We start from the raw sequence: 17,502 nt of genomic DNA on the forward strand, positions 1-17,502 counted from the left end.
CTGGCACTCCTTAAAATAATAATAAAGCCCTGCTGAATCCCACCCAATGTCCATTCACAGTCAGCACTGTGTCCATGTAATGCAGTAGTTCTGTACAATGCATAGGGAAATAAAGAGCAACTACAATGGATGGCTGTGTGACTTTTAATAATTTTGAGAGCACAAGAGATTGACAGTAGTATATTAAACACACACATACACAAACTCAAAATCTCAAAAGTTTTGAAAGTGCTATGAGAGTGACAAACAACATTTATTTTGCAAGCAATGGACCATTTTGGTTAAGTCAGAGATCTTCATTAATGATCCAGTTTTGCTACTCCAGCCCACTCTTGTCTGAAGAAATGCCATCTTTGCAGTACAAGTTAATTACTAGGTTGGGTTTTTAGGCCATATAAACAAAGTTGCATTGCAAAGTGGGAATGTCTGCATGTGACGTTTTATGCTTGAGACTCAATGCGGGACAGTGCTTTATCATTAGAGAGAGATGTTCCTGATTGCTTAAAAGTATATTTAAATAGACATAATGAGAAACACTCAAGAGCACAATGTCATTCCCTTGGGTTGTATCCAGCTGAGTTAAACACATTGAAAATAATAGACTGGAATTAGTAATGTCCATTAATTTCAACTGTCTATGCCAATGTTAGACACAACCCTCTATTTGGAGTTTTAGATGGACACATGAGGACAAGGCACACAAATACTGACCTGTAATCAAACTATAAACCATTCCATCAAGGGTGAGATTAACAGCATTAATATTCAAATTCCAAAACTGTCCTTCCAGGAAATCCTTCAATTATTTGTTCTGCTTTTGATAAAATGAACAAAAAGCACATGATGTATCAACTCCAGCCCACCAACCTCACACCCAGTGTGCTTGTGTATTGGTAGGGGCTCTCCCACTCACTTCAATGGAGGGACAGATTTGCATATGCAAAGAAAGGCAAGCAGAATGGTTGCTTCCTAACGAGGAGGTTGGAATACAGAGTTGATTTCCACAAGCCTACTCAGCATAAATGGAGATAGCAGATTCTAGCCCTTGTCTCAAATGCCCTAAAAAGCATTCCATAGTTCCAGTTACAGATAGGTAGCCGTGTTGGTCTGCCATGGTCAAAACAAAATAAAAAAATTCCTTCCAGTAGCACCTTAAAGACCAACTGAGTTAGTTCTAGGTATGAGCTTTCGTGTGCATGCACACTTCTTCAGATACACTGAAACAGAAGTCACCGGACCTTTCTATATAGTGAGAAGGTGGGGAGGGGGACATCAGGAACCACAAGACAGAAAAACCAGTAGGAGAACACTTCAATCTCCCAGGACATTCTATACAAGATCTCAAAGTAGCTGTTCTATTACAAAGGAATTTCAGAAATAGACTGGAAAGAGAAGCTGCTGAATTGCAACTTATCACCAAACTTAAAACTATGGAGAGACCTGGTTTGAACAAAGACATTGGATTCTTATCTCATTATACATGACAAAGCCATTTTTCACCTTCTCACCCCTTGCTTTTTCCTGTTAGACCTATTGCAGTCGTTAAGAGTCGTCAACAGGCTCATCGCAGCTATCTGCCAATCACCCATTCCCACCACCCTTCTGAGTAATACCCCTCCCCACCTTCTCACTATATAGAAAGGTCCGGTGACTTCTGTTTCAGTGTATCTGAAGAAGTGTGCATGCACACGAAAGCTCATACCTAGAACTAACTCAGTTGGTCTTTAAGGTGCTACTGGAAGGAATTTTTTTATTTTGTTTTGACCTAAAAAGCATGTTTACATGCATGAACCTTCATCAATTGATGAAGAGATGGTGTACACTGGGTTGCTGCAAACTTCTCCACTCCTCTTGGAAATGTCTTTACAGCCAAGCATTTTCTATTGTTTGCTTATAAACTTGCTGGCTTCCTGCTGTTTTAGTTAAACCATCCTTATTTTTTGGAATGATTAAGAAGGGTCAACATTCACACTTTTTATGGGAACCTACAGAGCAAACTTGCAAGGCAAGGAAGGTAGGGACTCTTTTGAGGGATGGCCTTTCTGCAGGCCCTAGCCGGAGCAGGGAACCTTCAGTTATTTTAAACCTATTTTTTGTCCAAATACTGCATTTGGAGTTGAAAGAGCTGGGTTTGAATTAGAAGCAGCTGTGTCTGGTGGCCTTAGGCAAGGTCTTTGTCACCTCACACGATTAGTCTGTTGTACACCTGGAGGGTTCAATGAGGATGTGGTAGCACCATTCCAGACATGTGGCAATCATTATGGTGTCCTCCAGATATCATAGACTACAGTTCTTGTTTATTTGCCCCGGTGCCTGGGGCTGATGGAACTTGCAGTTCAACATCTGGAGGAGGGTAGAGGTGGCAGAAAACTATAAAAGGGGCCTGTGATGGTTCTGTCAGAAGGCTATAAAAAGAGCATGGTTAATCAGGATTCTCACCTTTGACATTCTCCACCCCACCTTTTCTTCCCTGTCTTCAATCTTTTGCTAATTTACTGTTCTCTGCCTACTCAAATGCTGTTTTTAGTCCACAGTTTCACCTAGTTGGTTCTTTGACTTTATATTTATACCCTTGGGTTCATTCTATGTAGTATACACTGCATCTAAAGTTTGTAGTCCACTCAAGCATGAGAGCACCTTAACTATTATCTTTTCTGCTTTAATAGAATGGGAATAATTTCAATAATTCTATCACTTTGCGATTGACCCTCTCAGATTAAAGAAGTGTTTCTTTAACAGGACTAGCCCACATGGTGCCTTCAAAGGACCCCTTTAATATATCCTGCTTATTTGAACTACTGTTATAATGGCTATTTGTTTCGTTAATGTAATTTGTTTTGTAATGTGATATGGGGGGGATGTCTTCTGTTTAGTCAGGTGAGAGTTGGTTTAACTATCCCTGGAGGACTTTAACTGACAGCTGAGGAGCAGTTGGAGATGGAACTCTGAGTATGCAAAAGAAAGACAGAGGGTATGTCTATTCTGATTGGTGGTTGCAGGTTTAGAACATTTAGTTAGACCATGTGATTGGTTAGGGGCTAGACAGGGTGGGGCATATAAGGCTGGGTGCTAGTCAGTCTGGGTCAGTCCGTGTTGGTTGGGGCTTGGTGTCTGTGGTGGACAGCCAGAAGGAGACAACAATAGCAGATGATCAAGGGAGAAGAAAGGAGACCTGAAAGGAAGGCAAGAGTGGCTTGGTGGCCAAAGTTTTGCTTAGGTAGCTGAATCTCTTGGCTTGGGCAAGTGAGGGAGATGAAGTGAGAGGACGTTTGGAATGTCTGGTAAGAGAACCAAAGGAAGATTCCAGGACAATATCGCAGAAACAGATCTCTGGGAGGTCAGCGAGGGTTGAGACAGGGGCTTCAACAAAAGTCCTCAGTTAACAGCATTGGTAAGTCTCAAGAGGGGTGGCGTAAAATATAAGGGCAGTCTGGCAAAAGGGTTTTAACAGTATAAGTACCGTATTTTTTGCACCATAAGACACACTTTTTTCCTCCTAAAAAGTAAGGGGAAATGTCTGTGCGCCTTATGGAGCGAATGCGTGGTCCCTGGAGCTGAATTGCCCAGGGGCAAAAAGCAGATCATGCTTTTTTTTAGAAAGAGGGAAGGGGGTGTTGAAACAAAGCCACTGAGCAGCTGATCGGCAAGAGACCAGGAGGGAGATAAGGGACACTAGCGATAAAGGAGGCTGCCTGGGAAGGGGGTGGTAAAAGCACATGGATCCTCAGGATTTTTGCATTGGGTCACCCCAAATTCACCATCAGATCACATAACATGTCCATGGCTATAGTCTGACCAAAAAATCACGCATCCACTCTTTCGTGGGGCCGCAGTGGTGCAAAAACGTGGTTACAAAGCACGGATCCACATGGATCCTCAGGATTTTTGCATTCCCCCCCCCCAACTCACTGTCAAATCACATGTCTGTGGCTACCGCATGAACCACAAAAATCATACATCTACTGTTTCGTTCAGAATATTTTTTTTCTTGTTTTCCTCCTCTAAAAACTAGGCGCGTCTTATGGTCAGGTGCGTCTTATGGAGTGAAGAATACGGTAACTGCTTCCTCAACATTTTCTTGGTTTACTAACAGTAGTGCAAAATAAGCAGTTTGTATTTAAGTGACAGCAACAAGTTAGACAGTGTGTGCCAATTAAAAGAGGCAATAGCATATTAAAGTAACCACATAGGTTTGTGTACTCAATAAACATTAACATCTTTGTTAAATATAGTGACTATTTCTGGTACCACACCCATAGCCCATAGTTACCAAGGGCATAGGTAGGTCAAAGGTTCAAAGGATATAAGTAGGAACAAAACAAAAAGCACCCTTCCCTCAACTCCCATCATCCCCAGCCAGCATGGCTAATGGCTAGGGATGATGGGAGTTGTAGTCCACAACATCTGAAAGGCACCATCTTGGTAAGCAAATGCAAGCTTCCTGGGCTACACTACCAGCACCTGCCAAGCAGTGCTGAAAGGGGGAATTATTCATTGGTCAAAACATCATATTCCAACCCCCACCCTTTCCCTTTTAGGTTATTAATTGATGCCTACTGCTAGATTCAGAAAGAAACATTTATGCATTTTTCTAAAACAACCATAACTGTGTTTTGGGAGCATCTTAACTGCAGAGATGCAGTAGGGAAGGATTTATCTAACAATACACTTGGATGCTGCATAAACATGCAAGATTTAAATGTCTATCACAGGTGCTTATTGAATCAAATTGGTGGTCCACACAGCAGAAAATGTTGTATTTTACAGCAGAAATACAGAAATATAGATCCTTTGCACAAGCTGCGGCAAAACTACACAAACTTTTAAAAGATGAAAATACAGTGGATTGTCATGAAATGAAAATGACTACTTTTCAGATATTCGTTTCACAAAGTTAAGTTTTATGGATTTTTTTCAGCAATCAATTTTTGTAACATGACTTAATTTGCTTTGAAAACATATTTAGTGTCATTTTGATTTATTTATTTTCATGGGGTATTCAATACCCAGAGCATTCTCGTTGCAATGGCTTAAGCATCACCACGTCAAAAGAGATGATCAACTTTATTAACGCCAATCAAGTTTTTTGGTAGGGCCACTAAGACCCCTTTAAGAAGTGGAAAATATATGTGGGTGGTCATTTCATATGACATGTGTTTCAGCATTTCTTCAAATTAATACTAACTAGATACAATTATTTACTGGTGATTTCGGGGGGGGGGGAGGAACTAGCACTTTTAATGAACCCTCTGGTTCTGGAATTTTATATAATAACATACATTCATTTCCAGTCCTGGTATTCTGCATTAAAGTGCATGTTGAGTTGGCAGTCCATGCCCAGCTGGGATCCAGCCGCTTTTCCAGCCCATTTCCCCAGCCCTTAGAAAGAGCAGCCACTTATTTAGTAGCCCAGGCTGCAAAGGGCTGGCTCAGGTGCCAGGAAAACTAATGGTACGGTCTGAAATTAAAACTCAAAAGGAATCAAACGATAGGTGCCGTTTTCTTTTTAATAAGGTAGGAATGTGAGACCCAGAAACAGTAACTGATGAATGAAGGCCACTGGGCTGGAAGTGGAGCTGTGACTCCAACAAGCTAGCTGCATGTATTGCCAGGTGTGGTCTTCTACACTGGAGTGTAATATGGTGGCCTCTAGATGTTGCTGGACTCCATCTCCTATCAGCCCCCAGTCAGCCTGGCCAATGGTTGGGGATGATGGGAGTTGACATTCCAACATCTGGAGGGTCACAGGTTCCCCACCCCTCCTGTAGGAAATGCAACTTCTGCTGCACTACTGATGACCCACTAAGCCAAAAGGAGCCTACAAACCACGGATGGTGGTGTACCTGAAGGCTCAAAACAGCATCTTGGCTTTTTGGGTGAGGATTTTTTGAAGAATGCCAAGTATCTAGGGGACTACAGGTTTTCTCTAGTAGCTTCATGTTCACTTGTTGTGCTGGTCTGCACTCTGGATGACAGCAATAGTCCTTTCAGCACTGCGTAAATATTCTTCAGCATCCTTGTTAAACCCCCAGGTGTTCGTTGGGTGTCCTGTTGCCAGAAGTTTCCATATAGATATATATAGAGAGAGATCTTCTCAATTAAAAAAAACACTTGAGTTCAGCACATGCAAATTGACAAGTTTAAAACTGGAGCAGGTTAATAACAACCGTTTGGGCGTCTAATAACAGGAAGGATGGGAATTTCTTCAGAACATGATATCTGAAAAGTGCATCTATTTTGGGGGTCATTGAAGAGTTCTGGCCTAACCTCCCGACAGAGGGCAGCACATGTTTGTTCAAAGTAAGTCATTTGACAGCACCCAACTCTTGTCTTTGCAGTTCTTCCCCCACCCCAAACAGACATAAGCGTCTCCTGACTAAACAGGGTGGCCTGGCATGGGAGCAAAAGGGCCTGGGAAGTCGGGTACCGTCTCAATAATACAGAACATGCATGCAGGTTGCATTGGTTAAATAGGGGTTTTAAAAGAGAGAATGGCCTCATCTCACCTTCCTCACTCAAACGCCCTGCTTTAGGCTCAGAATCTTATCACTGCCAACAAGGTCAACGCTTATTGGCTGTAACCCTGCAGAGCACCAGTTTGCCTCCGTTTTCAAGTAACCACCATGCCTTTTATAAATATATGAGAAGCCCAGCGGGTGGTAAAATGCACGTTTTGAATTCATCTGTGGAAGTGCCAGAGCAGCAGGGCGTTTGCATGCACCTCTTGCAGCGGACTTACTCCCTCGGGATGTTGGGCGGAGGAATCTTCACGGCAGAGGGCTCCACCCCCCAGATTTCTCTGGCGTACTCGGTAATTGTCCTGTCACTGGAAAACTTGCCAGAGCACGCAATGTTCTTGATTACCTTTTTAGTCCACTCTCTGGGATTCTAGAAAGGAAATGAGTGGGAAGTTTGGTAGCTTCAGCAGAGGAACACCAAAAGACACAATGCAGGTTATAATTACAGGCAGTCCCCCCCCCCGCCATTTACGCAGGGATTACGGTCGCAGACGTCCGCCCCACCCTCTTTCTGTGCTAAGCACTGCGTGTGCAGTCGTGCGTGCATCAAATGTGCGCAAATTAAGAGTTGCCAGCTGACAACTCTGTTTTTGTGGGTGTTGTGTTCTAGGTCATTGCACGTGTCAACAGTCGCACTTATGTACGTTCCATCCTCTCCCAGGGCCAAAACAATGCGCACGTTGGCAGTTGTGTGTCAAATGGATGTGCCTAAAATGGTCACCCACGGTATATAATAGCTAACCTTTAATTGGGAATCTACAACCCCATAGAATAGTCGTATGTCCCTAACACTCTTACAGCAACAGAATATATGGCAGCCAAGGCTTGTTTCCTCCTCCGGCCTGTTGTCCACCCTCTCTCCAACCTACTTTAATCTATCAGGGCCTTCTCTGTGTTAGCACCCTGGCCATGGAACTCCCTGCCCACAATTTGGCACTTTTCCCATTGATGTTTCACCACTGTTTGAAGAAATCATTGACCTCTTGCTTACTTGACCTGTATATCATCTGCCCTTCTGTCTGCATTTAGATGGTTTTCTAATATATTTTTTCATTTTACATGGTTAGCTGCCTCGGGCATCTTTGTAAAGAAAGGTAGGATACAGAATGAATGAATGAATGAAGACAGCCTTTTGCTGGCTGAAATTCACATTTAGGCTACCCAAACTGCTGAAATGCCCTTTTCATTCTACAAACCCATTGTGCAGAGGGGCCTCTCCCACCACTTGGTTCACCCTAGGATACCAGAGCCATAGTCTTCTATCTATTTCATAAATAAGCCCATTTTTTTAAATCTTCAAAACTTGTTGAACATCTCACCATGTAGAGCTTGTCCACTTGCCCTTGAGCTTTGATGTAGGCTTCATAATCGGCAAACACCTTAAACCTGAAACAAAGAAGCGTCAGAGAGTAACTGCAACCTCAGAGGCGTGTTCTCTCCACCTTTTTCTGATACCGCTGCAAAGGCGGTGTATATGCCTTTGACATAAAATGAGTGTCAGCCATTATATATAGCTGCCCATTTCCCTCTCAATAATGGTAACGTAATATGGAGATACAGAGCCAGTTGGGTGGCTGCAAAGGCATAGAAAAGCCACACCATGGACTGTCAGAAAAGTGAAGCCAGGGATGGCATGTCATCTGGTATGCCCTGCAGAGGACCTTAAGGGCCATGAATAATCATAGTTTAGAGGTCCCAGGCCCTAAGGAAGTTAGATCATCCTCTACCAGGGCCAGGGCCTTCTCAGTGATGTCTGTGGTGGAATGCTCTGTCCCATGAGACCAGGGCCTTCCAGGATTTAACTTCCTTCCGCAGGGCCTGTAAGACAGAGCTATTCCGTCTGCTTTCAATTTGAACTTAGCCTGATCTTTTGTTCCCCTTCCTTCTCTCCTCCTCCCCGTTTTGTGAAGATTATCTGCTCTGGGATCCCACAGCTGGTTCTCCCCTGGTCTCCTCGCTGGCCCAAGTGGGACTAATTTAGCCAGCTAGCCCTGGTGATCATCTAATGTTTATTGGATGGATTTCCCCCCTAAATTAATTTTTGATTCTTGATTTTATTGTTATTTACGCTTTATACCGTATTTTATGCTGTTTTTTGTAGCATCAATTAAGTGTTTTAAATTTGTTGTTAGCTGCCCTGAGCCCAGTTTCCTGAACCGGGAAGGGCGGGGTATAAATACAAATTTATTATTATCATTATGCATGAAACGCATACCACTGCTTAACCCTGGCTTAGAGCATGCAGGGAAGGCGCACAATTGCTGCCTCTCACCTGTCATGATACATCAGCATGTCGACGACATCTCGGAAGCACCCGGGATCATCTGGTGAGAAGAAGCCGCTGCCAATTTGGTCAACAGCTTGTTTGAGCTCTGGAATCCTCTCATAGTATTCCTTAGCGTTGTACCTAAACGAGGAAACAAATGACATGTTCGGCCTTCTCATCATCACTTGTAGAACACGTTGCTTTATATGCTCCACTCAAAGGAGTCAACAGCCCTGTAGAGGGCTGGCCCAAGACATTTTACCATCTGAGGCAAAGGACATTCTGGCAGCAGGACCTTGCGTCAACACTGTTGATGGGACGGGGTCTTCCACCACACCTGAGGGCAGCGTAAGGGTAGTTTGAGGGGCAGAAGGCAAGCCACATGGCACACGCAGCTCTCCTCCAACATCCTGCCACCACTAAGCATTTGCCGACTGAGGTGGCTGCCTCACTCGGCCTAATGACAGGGCTGGCCCAAGTCCAAATGACTGACGAACTGGACTTGATTTCGAAGCGATTGTCCACGATGACACCAAGTCAAATTAAAGGGCATAGGCTCGGCTAATTATTAGCAAGCGGTCTGCCATTATTAGATCTAGTACAAGTTATGTAGAGTTAATTAGTCCAAAGCAACCCACAAGCAGATCGATAGACTTATGTACTGTGCTCATGACACTTAATGTGTTTTTGTAAGTTGCTGTAGTATTTGAAGAACTTCTCCCACAACCCACTTTTAAAATCTATTTCTTTTTGGATTAGCATGTGCTCTTTCTATCACCAGAGCAAACATCTTGTGGCAATGATTTAGAAAAGGGGTAACCAAGATTTCCCCCAGCCCTTCCCCAACAAGGTCTGTATAACCTGGTAGAGACCACTTGCCACTAGCAGACAGGGCTGTAGGCAAATGTAAATATTGTCTTTGCCTAGCAGGCTGGTTCCTACACACTCACAGGCTCCTCTTTAGTCAATCTAGGAGCACAACAACCAGAATTCCAGCCAGGTGAAACCACACACAGGGTGTGTGTAAAGGATGACCACCAAGGGGGTGTGGCTTGGAGAAAGAGGGCGTGGCTAGGGAGGAGGTGTGGCCAGTGGAGAGTCCTGAGCGTGAGACAGAGAAGTGTGGAGGGCCCCATCCCTTCCCTGGGTTTGAGGTCCCCCCCCCAATCAACCTCACAAAACAGGTCTCCTTTGCTCCATTTAATCTGAGCAGTTTTCATGCAGCTGAAGCAAGGCTAAGACCAAGGGACGTCAAGGAAAAGCCATCCCTGCTACACAACCTGTTTCTAGGACGCAAGGCTAACGCGGCTGTTCATACAAACCCTTTCTTATCCATCGCCTCCACGTCTTCCACCCGCATGCCAAAAATGAAGAGATTCTCCTCTCCGGCCTCCTCAGCCATTTCTACATTGGCGCCATCCATGGTCCCGATGGTGAGGGCTCCGTTCAGCATGAATTTCATGTTCCCTGTCCCTGAAGCCTCAGTCCCCGCGGTGGAGATCTGCTCAGACAGATCTGAAGCAGGGATCACTGGGGTGGAGTGAAAAAAAGATATTCTGGTAAAAAATGCTTCTCCCCTACTTAAAACACACACACACACACACACCCTTGCCTAGATTGTAGCAACCACAAGCATCTCCAAAGTCCAAGCCAAAAGTCTCCAGAGGCCTTTTATTAGAAATATGAATTTGGAGAACTGTTATAAAGGTGATGTAATGAAATTCAGTTAGAGGGGATTCAAAGAAGTCAGTTATCAGGTTAAGAGAATTAGGTATTTGAAGAAATAATTTTTCTCTGGGTTTAATTTTATTGTATTGTAGTGTGTTTTTCTTTGTTGTCTGTTTTGTTATGTCATTTTGTGATAAATGTGGAAAATCAATTAAAAAAAAATTGGGGGGGGGGGGAAAGTCTCCAGAGGCCTTGTGCCAACGCCCAAGAACATCCCCGTCCTCTTACCTTTCTCAGCAAGGGACACTCTGTAGTTCTCCAAGAAGATGACTTTCAGCCTGTCGCCTATGTAAGGGTCATTATTGACGACGTCTCCAATGGCCGTGATCAGTCTGATGATCATTTTTGCCATGTGGTAGCCGGGGGCAGCCTGGAGGCAGAGAGGGAAGATACGTGTGGATCAAAAGGGACTTGGTGGGAAAGAGCCAGGATGTGTAATCAGGCAAAGGCTTCAGGAGGGGTGCTGTCCAGATTCACTGATAACAGAGCCCCTGTCTGGAAGTCAGGAAAACAGGGGAGTTCTCATGTTTACATGCTCGAAAAATAAAACCTGCAGGAGCAAGATGGAACACACTCCCAGTGCTAACCTAGGGAGGGAATGTGCACATGTGCTTGTCTGCAATTTAGGAAACACTGTCCCAGCTACTGAGGAGAAAGCTTGCTTGAGCATCAAGTCCCTTAAAGGTAAAGGTAAAGAGACCCCTGACCATTTGGTCCAGTCGTGACCGACTCTGGGGTTGCAGCGCTCATCTCGCTTTATTGGCCGAGGCAGCCAGTATACAGCTTCCGGGTCATGTGGCCAGCAAGACTAAGCCACTTCTGGCGAACCAGAGCAGCGCACGGAAACAGCGTTTACCTTCCCGCCGGAGTGGTACCTATTTATCTACTTGCACTTTGATGTGCTTTCGAACTGCTAGGTTGGCAGGAGCAGGGACCGAGCAACGGGAGCTCACCCAGTCGCGGGGATTCAAACCGCCGACCTTCTGATCGGCAAGTCCTAGGCTCTGTGGTTTAACCCACAGCTCCACCTGCATCCCTATCAAGTCCCTTACCTTTCCTCCAATCATAACTGTTCTTGGCACACAGGACTTTTTGGGGTCTCTTCTGATGCCTGGAAAAAGCAATATGATGATTAATTTGTGTCATTTATTTATTTACTAAATCTATATACCGCCCTTCATCAAAAGATCTCAGGGCAGTTCACAGAATAAAATACAAGATAAAACACAAGTAAACCAAAACAACAAAACAATAACCCCATTGAGAGATGGTCTCTCTTTATCAATTATTGGAATGAGAAAATTACAGGTTGCGTTTCCCCTCCGCCCAACCTATTTCAACTTATATAATTATTTCATCTTAATTGTTTTTGTTAAAACTATTATATTAATTAAGAGATTTGTGGCCTTTTCCCTCCTTTCTCTTTCGTCTTTTCTCTCACTCAGATTAGCAAATACATTCATAAAAAGCAATGCAGGAAAAAAGAAAAAAGCAATGGTGGAACTCAGCCATTGAAGGCTGTTGCTATGCAGAATATTATTTTGAGATGTGCTTTTAAATGCAAGATGGACGATGCCTCAATAAGAACATTGCAAAATAAACGCCTCGCTCTCATCAGCTGTGGTCTGGCTCCTATCACATTCCGGCACATGATCTGCAAACCACACAGATGACTTCCTGCAAGAAATCCACATTCTCGCTATGGCCTGTCAGCTGATGTTTGCCAGCCCTTTCTATTAATTACATGAGGTTCTGATCAAGTTCCTAAACATGCATCTACGAAGGCTGAAATCTCACAGTGTGGCAAAGCCCATTGCCCTGGGATCTTGAGCCGAAGACAATGCAATATTGCTGGTGCAGAGGCACACAGACGATACTTGTAGAGTAAAATGGCACGGCTCTTAAGCCTACACACATGGCAAAATTAAGAACATAAGAGACCTGCTGGATCAGGGTAGGCATCCTGTTCTGACATCGAACAGCCAGATGCCTCTGGGAAGCCCGCAAGCAGAGACTGAGTGCTGCAGCCATCTCGCTGCTCACGACTCCCAGCAAGTAGCATTCAAAGGCATTATCCAGAATGCAGCAGCTAGACTAGTGACTGGGAGTGGCCGCTGAGAACATACATTGGCTCCCAGTACGTTTCTGAGCACAATTCAAAGTGTTGGTGATGACCTTTAAAGCCCTAAAGAGTCTCGGCCCAATATACCCAAAGGAGCGTTTCCACCCACATCGTTCTGCCCGGACACTGAGGTCCAGCGCCGAGGGCCTTCTGGCGGTTCCCTCACTGCGAGAAGTGAGGTTACAGGGAACCAGGCAGAGGGCCTTCTCGGTAGTGGCACCTGCCCTGTGGAACACCCTCCCTGCAGATGCCAAGGCAATAAACAACTATTTTACTTTTAAAAGACACCTGAAGGCAGCCCTGTTTAGGGAAATTTTTAATGTCTGATGCTGTATTGTTTTTGATATTTGGTTGGAAGCCGCCCAGAGTGGCCGGGAGACCCAGTCAAATGGGCAGGGTATAAATAACAACTTCTTCTTCTTCTTCTTCTTCTTCTTCTTCTTCTTCTTCTTCTTCTTCTTCTTCTTCTTAAATCTGCAAGTGGGGTGACTGCATTTCTGAATGTTTGCAAAAGCATCCTTGCATGTAAGAAAACTTTGCACATTAGACAGAGAAAGAAGACTATCTCCCCAACAAGCTAGTTTTCCAATCTCCTGCGTACATTTAGTGAAGAAGAAGAAGAGTTTGGATTTGATATCCCACCTTTCACTCCCTTTAAGGAGTCTCAAAGCGGCTAACATTCTCCTTTCCCTTCCTCCCCCACAACAAACACTCTGTGAGGTGAGTGAGGCTGAGAGACTTCAAAGAAGTGTGACTGGCCCAAGGTCACCCAGCAGCTGCATGTGGAGGAGCGGAGACACGAACCCGGTTCCCCAGATTACGAGACTACCGCTCTTAACCACTACACCACACTGGCTCCCACACTGGTGCTGTGTTATTATGATTATTTTTGCCCAAAAGCATTCCGTAGCCCCGAAGTTGCTGCTTTGTTGGGCTGAGCTACTCACGGTTGTAGAGTGTGATGATATGCAGGCAATTAAGAAGCTGCCTCTTGTATTCATGAATTCTTTTGACGTGCACATCAAAAATAGAGGCAGGGTTGATTTTCACCTTGTACTGTTTTTCCAAGTAGGCTGAGAACTTCTGCTTGTTCTCCTGGCAAAAGGAAATTTGGGGTTGAAGTTACTGGCCGGGACATTTAAGCCTGACTCTAGCTGCACAGTTTGGTCTAGGCTGGGATTCTAGATTATATAACTTATCTATATCCCACCTTCCACCCAAGCTGTAAGGCAGCTTACAATATTTTAAAGCAAAATTAGAAAACACAATGCTGCAAGAACAAATTAGTTTTAAAAAAGTAATTAGAATACATTGGAACATGTTTAGAACCAGCAATTAACATATACGGTTTGCCTTGACCGCAGCCCAGCATATCACAATGTTTCTCGCTAAAATGCTGCCATCCTCACCTGTTTAACTTTGGCGACATCCCTGATGAAGGCCTCGTCATTGACAAAGCTTAGCAGCTTCTTGAGCTGGCTTAGATCCGTTAGAAAATCTTCCCCAATTCTCTGTAGTGAAAAGAAGAAAGAAAACCATCAATCGACAGATCTGCTTATGCTTGGTTCTGCGCTCCCTGCACTACAAAAACTATGAACTGCCAGGGACAAAAGACTATGAAGTTAGGGACATGGCGACTGAATTCTTGCACACCCCAAACCCAAGAAACGCCAAGGGTGGGGGATGCTTTTTGATGAAAGGGCCACGTTTCCTTCTGGGTAACCTTGCAGAGGCCACATGTCAAAGTGGGTGGGGCCAGAAGCAAAAATGTGGGGTGTGGTCTGCAGAGTCCAAAGCATCAGAAACCAAAGCCTGGGAAGCCAGATTCAGCCCCTAGGTCTGAGGTTCAATGGTCCTGATCTAAGGAAAAAATGGAATGAAGACAGATCCATTGAGGAGGAGGAGGAGGACCCAACAACAGGGGTAATTGCTCCTATTGGCTGAAGTCAGTTCACCTCCACAATGACATCAGAGAGTCCCGGGTTACAAAGCAGGAGCCACCGCCTTGGAGTGATGCCATTCGTCTTGTTCTGAAACTTCTCTGGCTCCATTTCGTAGAAATCTTTGAATCTAAAGAAGAAGAAGAAGAAGAAGAAGAAGAAGAAGAAGAAGAAGAAGAAGAAAGAGTCATGTGCTATTTAGGGCCAGTTGATAACAGTGAGCAGAAACATTCAGCCATGCAATGTGACCGCTTAAAAAAACGATTTATAAATTTTCTAGTTTTATATTTTTATTTTATTCTGTGAACCGCCCTGAGACCTGGGGGTATAGGGTGGTATATAGATTCAATAAAAAATAAGAATAAGAATAAGAATAATAAGCTATTTCTGGGGTCTGGGCCAAATGGAGAGAAAGAGGTGCATAAAAAGGAAAATGGAAAATCAAAGTTTGGCGAAGGATTTTCAGCGATGCATGTGCAGAAAATAAACTACCTTTGCTCACAGATCTCTGGGGAGACTCTTGCAGCCTGGCCTGTCTTCCCCTGAGCTGACAGCCTGTTGCAAAAAAGTGAAGGAAGCAGGACTCACATAGAGCTCTTTACAATCTCCGAGTGAATCCTGGCCACTCCATTGACTGCATGGGAGCCAATGATACACAGGTTGGCCATATTGACCCTCTTGCAGTCTCCTTCCTCTATCACGGACATCCTTCGGAGGCGGTCAATGTCTCCTGGGAAGAGGGCCGCCACATGCTGCAAGGACACAAGGAGAGGGGGATATTAACAACAAGATCTAAAAGAGATCCCACAATGGAACCCTTTATAGCAGAAAAAATGTGAAGAAATTCCCTGGACGATTGAGGTCATGAGCCCATTTTACTTCCTCTCCCCTAGAAACCGCCACAGCTTGTATGTTGGCGGTCTCTGGGCCTCTCCAGATGACCTACTTATTGAGTACTCATCCCGATTTGTTTACACAACACTTACATGGAGGTTAAAAAGGTAAAGGGACCCCTGACCATTATTAGGTCCAGTCGTGGCCAACTCGGGTTGCAGCGCTCATCTCGCTTTATTGGCTGAGGGAGCCGGCGTACAGCTTCCGGGTCATGTGGCCAGCATGACTAAGCCACTTCTGAGGAACCAGAGCAGTGCACAGAAACGCCGTTTACCTTCCCGCCGGAGCAGTACCTATTTATCTACTTGCACTTTGACGTGCTTTCAAACTGCTAGGTGGGCAGGAGCAGGGACCGAGCAACGGGAGCTCACCCCGTCGCGGGGATTTGAACCACCGACCTTCTGATCAGCAAGTCCTAGGCTCTGTGGTTTAACCCACACTTCCACCCATGACCCTTAGATGGAGGTTAGACTATGTCTAATCTTTACTGAGCATCTGTTCTGATTTGTCTGCAGGTTGGTTCTACAGCAATGGACACTTATTCTGTTTTTATTGTGGTGTGTTTATACTACATCTGTTTAGCTGTTTGCTTACTCTACACTTTTGCAGGCATTTCCACGTTACTTTGCAAACAGCAAAGAGCCCTTTAATCTCTAACATCCTTGCTCTGCATTACCATAGGAGTTTGCCTTTCTGTCACCTGATCCCCGCAGAACTGCTGCTGCAATACCACCTCCTGGGCAGCTGGCAACACTTTGTAGAAGAATTAGCCATCACCTCCCTTCTGGGCCATAGTGCCACCACTGATGGCGGCCAGTGTTGCAGCAGGGCTCAGGTAACACCAAGTGCCAATAGGATTCCACAAAATTCTATAAAGCTTCTTCTGACTTTGGCAATGGGCAACTGATCGCTTAGGGGCAGACTGAGCCTCCAGGCCTCTCAGTCAACCCAACCCCCCTTTCCCCACCACCTCATTTATCCCGTCTCCTTACGTCGAGATGTTTCTGATTGATAGCATAAATGATCTCCAAGTGTCTTGGCAGGAGTTTCTCGAACATAGAGACAGGCCAGCGCTCCAGGGCTTCAGGCAGCACCGTGTGGTTGGTGTATGCGCACGTTCGCTTCGTGATTTCCCAGGCCTGGAGCAAAAAATAAAAAACAGCGGGTGAGATAACACGAGGGCACTGCAGACTGAATCTGATCCACAAAGAAATAAAGAAAACACTAAGAATATCATATAGTAAAAGGCCAGAGGCATTCCTTTTAGGAATTTTAAATGATGATATTCCACAAGACAAAACTAAAATTTTCTTATACGCAATGTCTGCAGCAAGAATCCTGGTGGCTAAGTATTGGAAAGGGAATTAGTTACCCACTAGGGGAGAGTGGTTATGTAAGCTTTCAGAATACTTAGAATTAGCCAAATTGACAGATATACTGTAATAAGAAAGAAACCAAAAGTGAAGTAAAAAAGAATGGGAGTGCCTAAATGAATACCTCAAAAGTCAAAGTTTGAGGACAGAAATCTGGCTGAGTCTGGAATAACCTTGTGAAGTGAAAGGATAAGAAGAGGGATTTATATCTAGATGTTAGGATAGAGATGATAAGGAAAACAGGAAGACACAATGAGAGATAAAGGAGGTGCTGTGGGATTGGTGGAAGTCAATGTTTTGTGTTTTTTTAATGTTTATATTATTAACTTGTAAGATATGGACTTTTTTTTTTAGTTGTTGCTTTTTTAGTTTTTTGAATAGTTTTTGTGTGTTGTGTGTTATTTTTCAATATTTTTCATGTTGCTGTTGTGTGGAAAATACTAATAAAATTTATTTAAATTCTTAAAAAAAGAATCTGATCGTGGTAGCAACCAAGCTGCTGCACTCTCTTAGGCTCACTAAGCAGGTCTGGCTAAACCCGATCTGTGGCTTGTCAGTTGCAATCACATTATGGAAGCACTAAATGTACCTGGATAGGGACTGACTTGTGGCACTAGGGGGAGAGGGGACAGGGATTGGCTGTTCAGCAAGATCCTAAGTA

At 44.3% G+C, this 17,502-nt stretch overlaps 1 protein-coding gene and 1 long non-coding RNA gene across 4 annotated transcripts in view; both read right to left on the bottom strand.

Annotated features, from left to right (window-relative positions):
- Nucleotides 1-128: 128 nt before the first annotated feature.
- On the bottom strand, nucleotides 129-1,907 carry LOC309338028. The gene is made up of 2 exons (XR_014154591.1): nucleotides 1,766-1,907; nucleotides 129-1,059 (listed from the first exon to the last, which is right to left on the bottom strand). It is a non-coding gene; the product is annotated as an uncharacterized lncRNA (long non-coding RNA).
- A 2,155-nt stretch (nucleotides 1,908-4,062) lies between these two features.
- PYGB (glycogen phosphorylase B) overlaps nucleotides 4,063-17,502 on the bottom strand; it is a 42,186-nt gene continuing 28,746 nt past the window's right edge. For 2 of the 3 annotated variants that reach the window (XM_081854625.1, XM_081854626.1), the window contains 11 exons: nucleotides 16,461-16,607; nucleotides 15,163-15,326; nucleotides 14,590-14,704; nucleotides 14,044-14,145; nucleotides 13,582-13,729; nucleotides 11,565-11,623; nucleotides 10,741-10,882; nucleotides 10,107-10,314; nucleotides 8,791-8,925; nucleotides 7,838-7,904; nucleotides 4,063-6,888 (listed from right to left, as the gene is read on the bottom strand). In XM_081854625.1, the coding sequence (XP_081710751.1) occupies nucleotides 6,736-6,888; nucleotides 7,838-7,904; nucleotides 8,791-8,925; nucleotides 10,107-10,314; nucleotides 10,741-10,882; nucleotides 11,565-11,623; nucleotides 13,582-13,729; nucleotides 14,044-14,145; nucleotides 14,590-14,704; nucleotides 15,163-15,326; nucleotides 16,461-16,607 (1,440 nt within the window). In that variant the 3' untranslated portion in view covers nucleotides 4,063-6,735. The remainder of the gene's footprint in view (nucleotides 6,889-7,837; nucleotides 7,905-8,790; nucleotides 8,926-10,106; nucleotides 10,315-10,740; nucleotides 10,883-11,564; nucleotides 11,624-13,581; nucleotides 13,730-14,043; nucleotides 14,146-14,589; nucleotides 14,705-15,162; nucleotides 15,327-16,460; nucleotides 16,608-17,502) is intronic. The other variant, XR_014154540.1, reaches the window with a different exon arrangement.

This window comes from Podarcis erhardii (assembly GCF_964252035.2).
Source record: "Podarcis erhardii genome assembly, chromosome: 3".
Classification (NCBI taxonomy): Eukaryota; Metazoa; Chordata; class Lepidosauria; order Squamata; family Lacertidae; genus Podarcis; species Podarcis erhardii.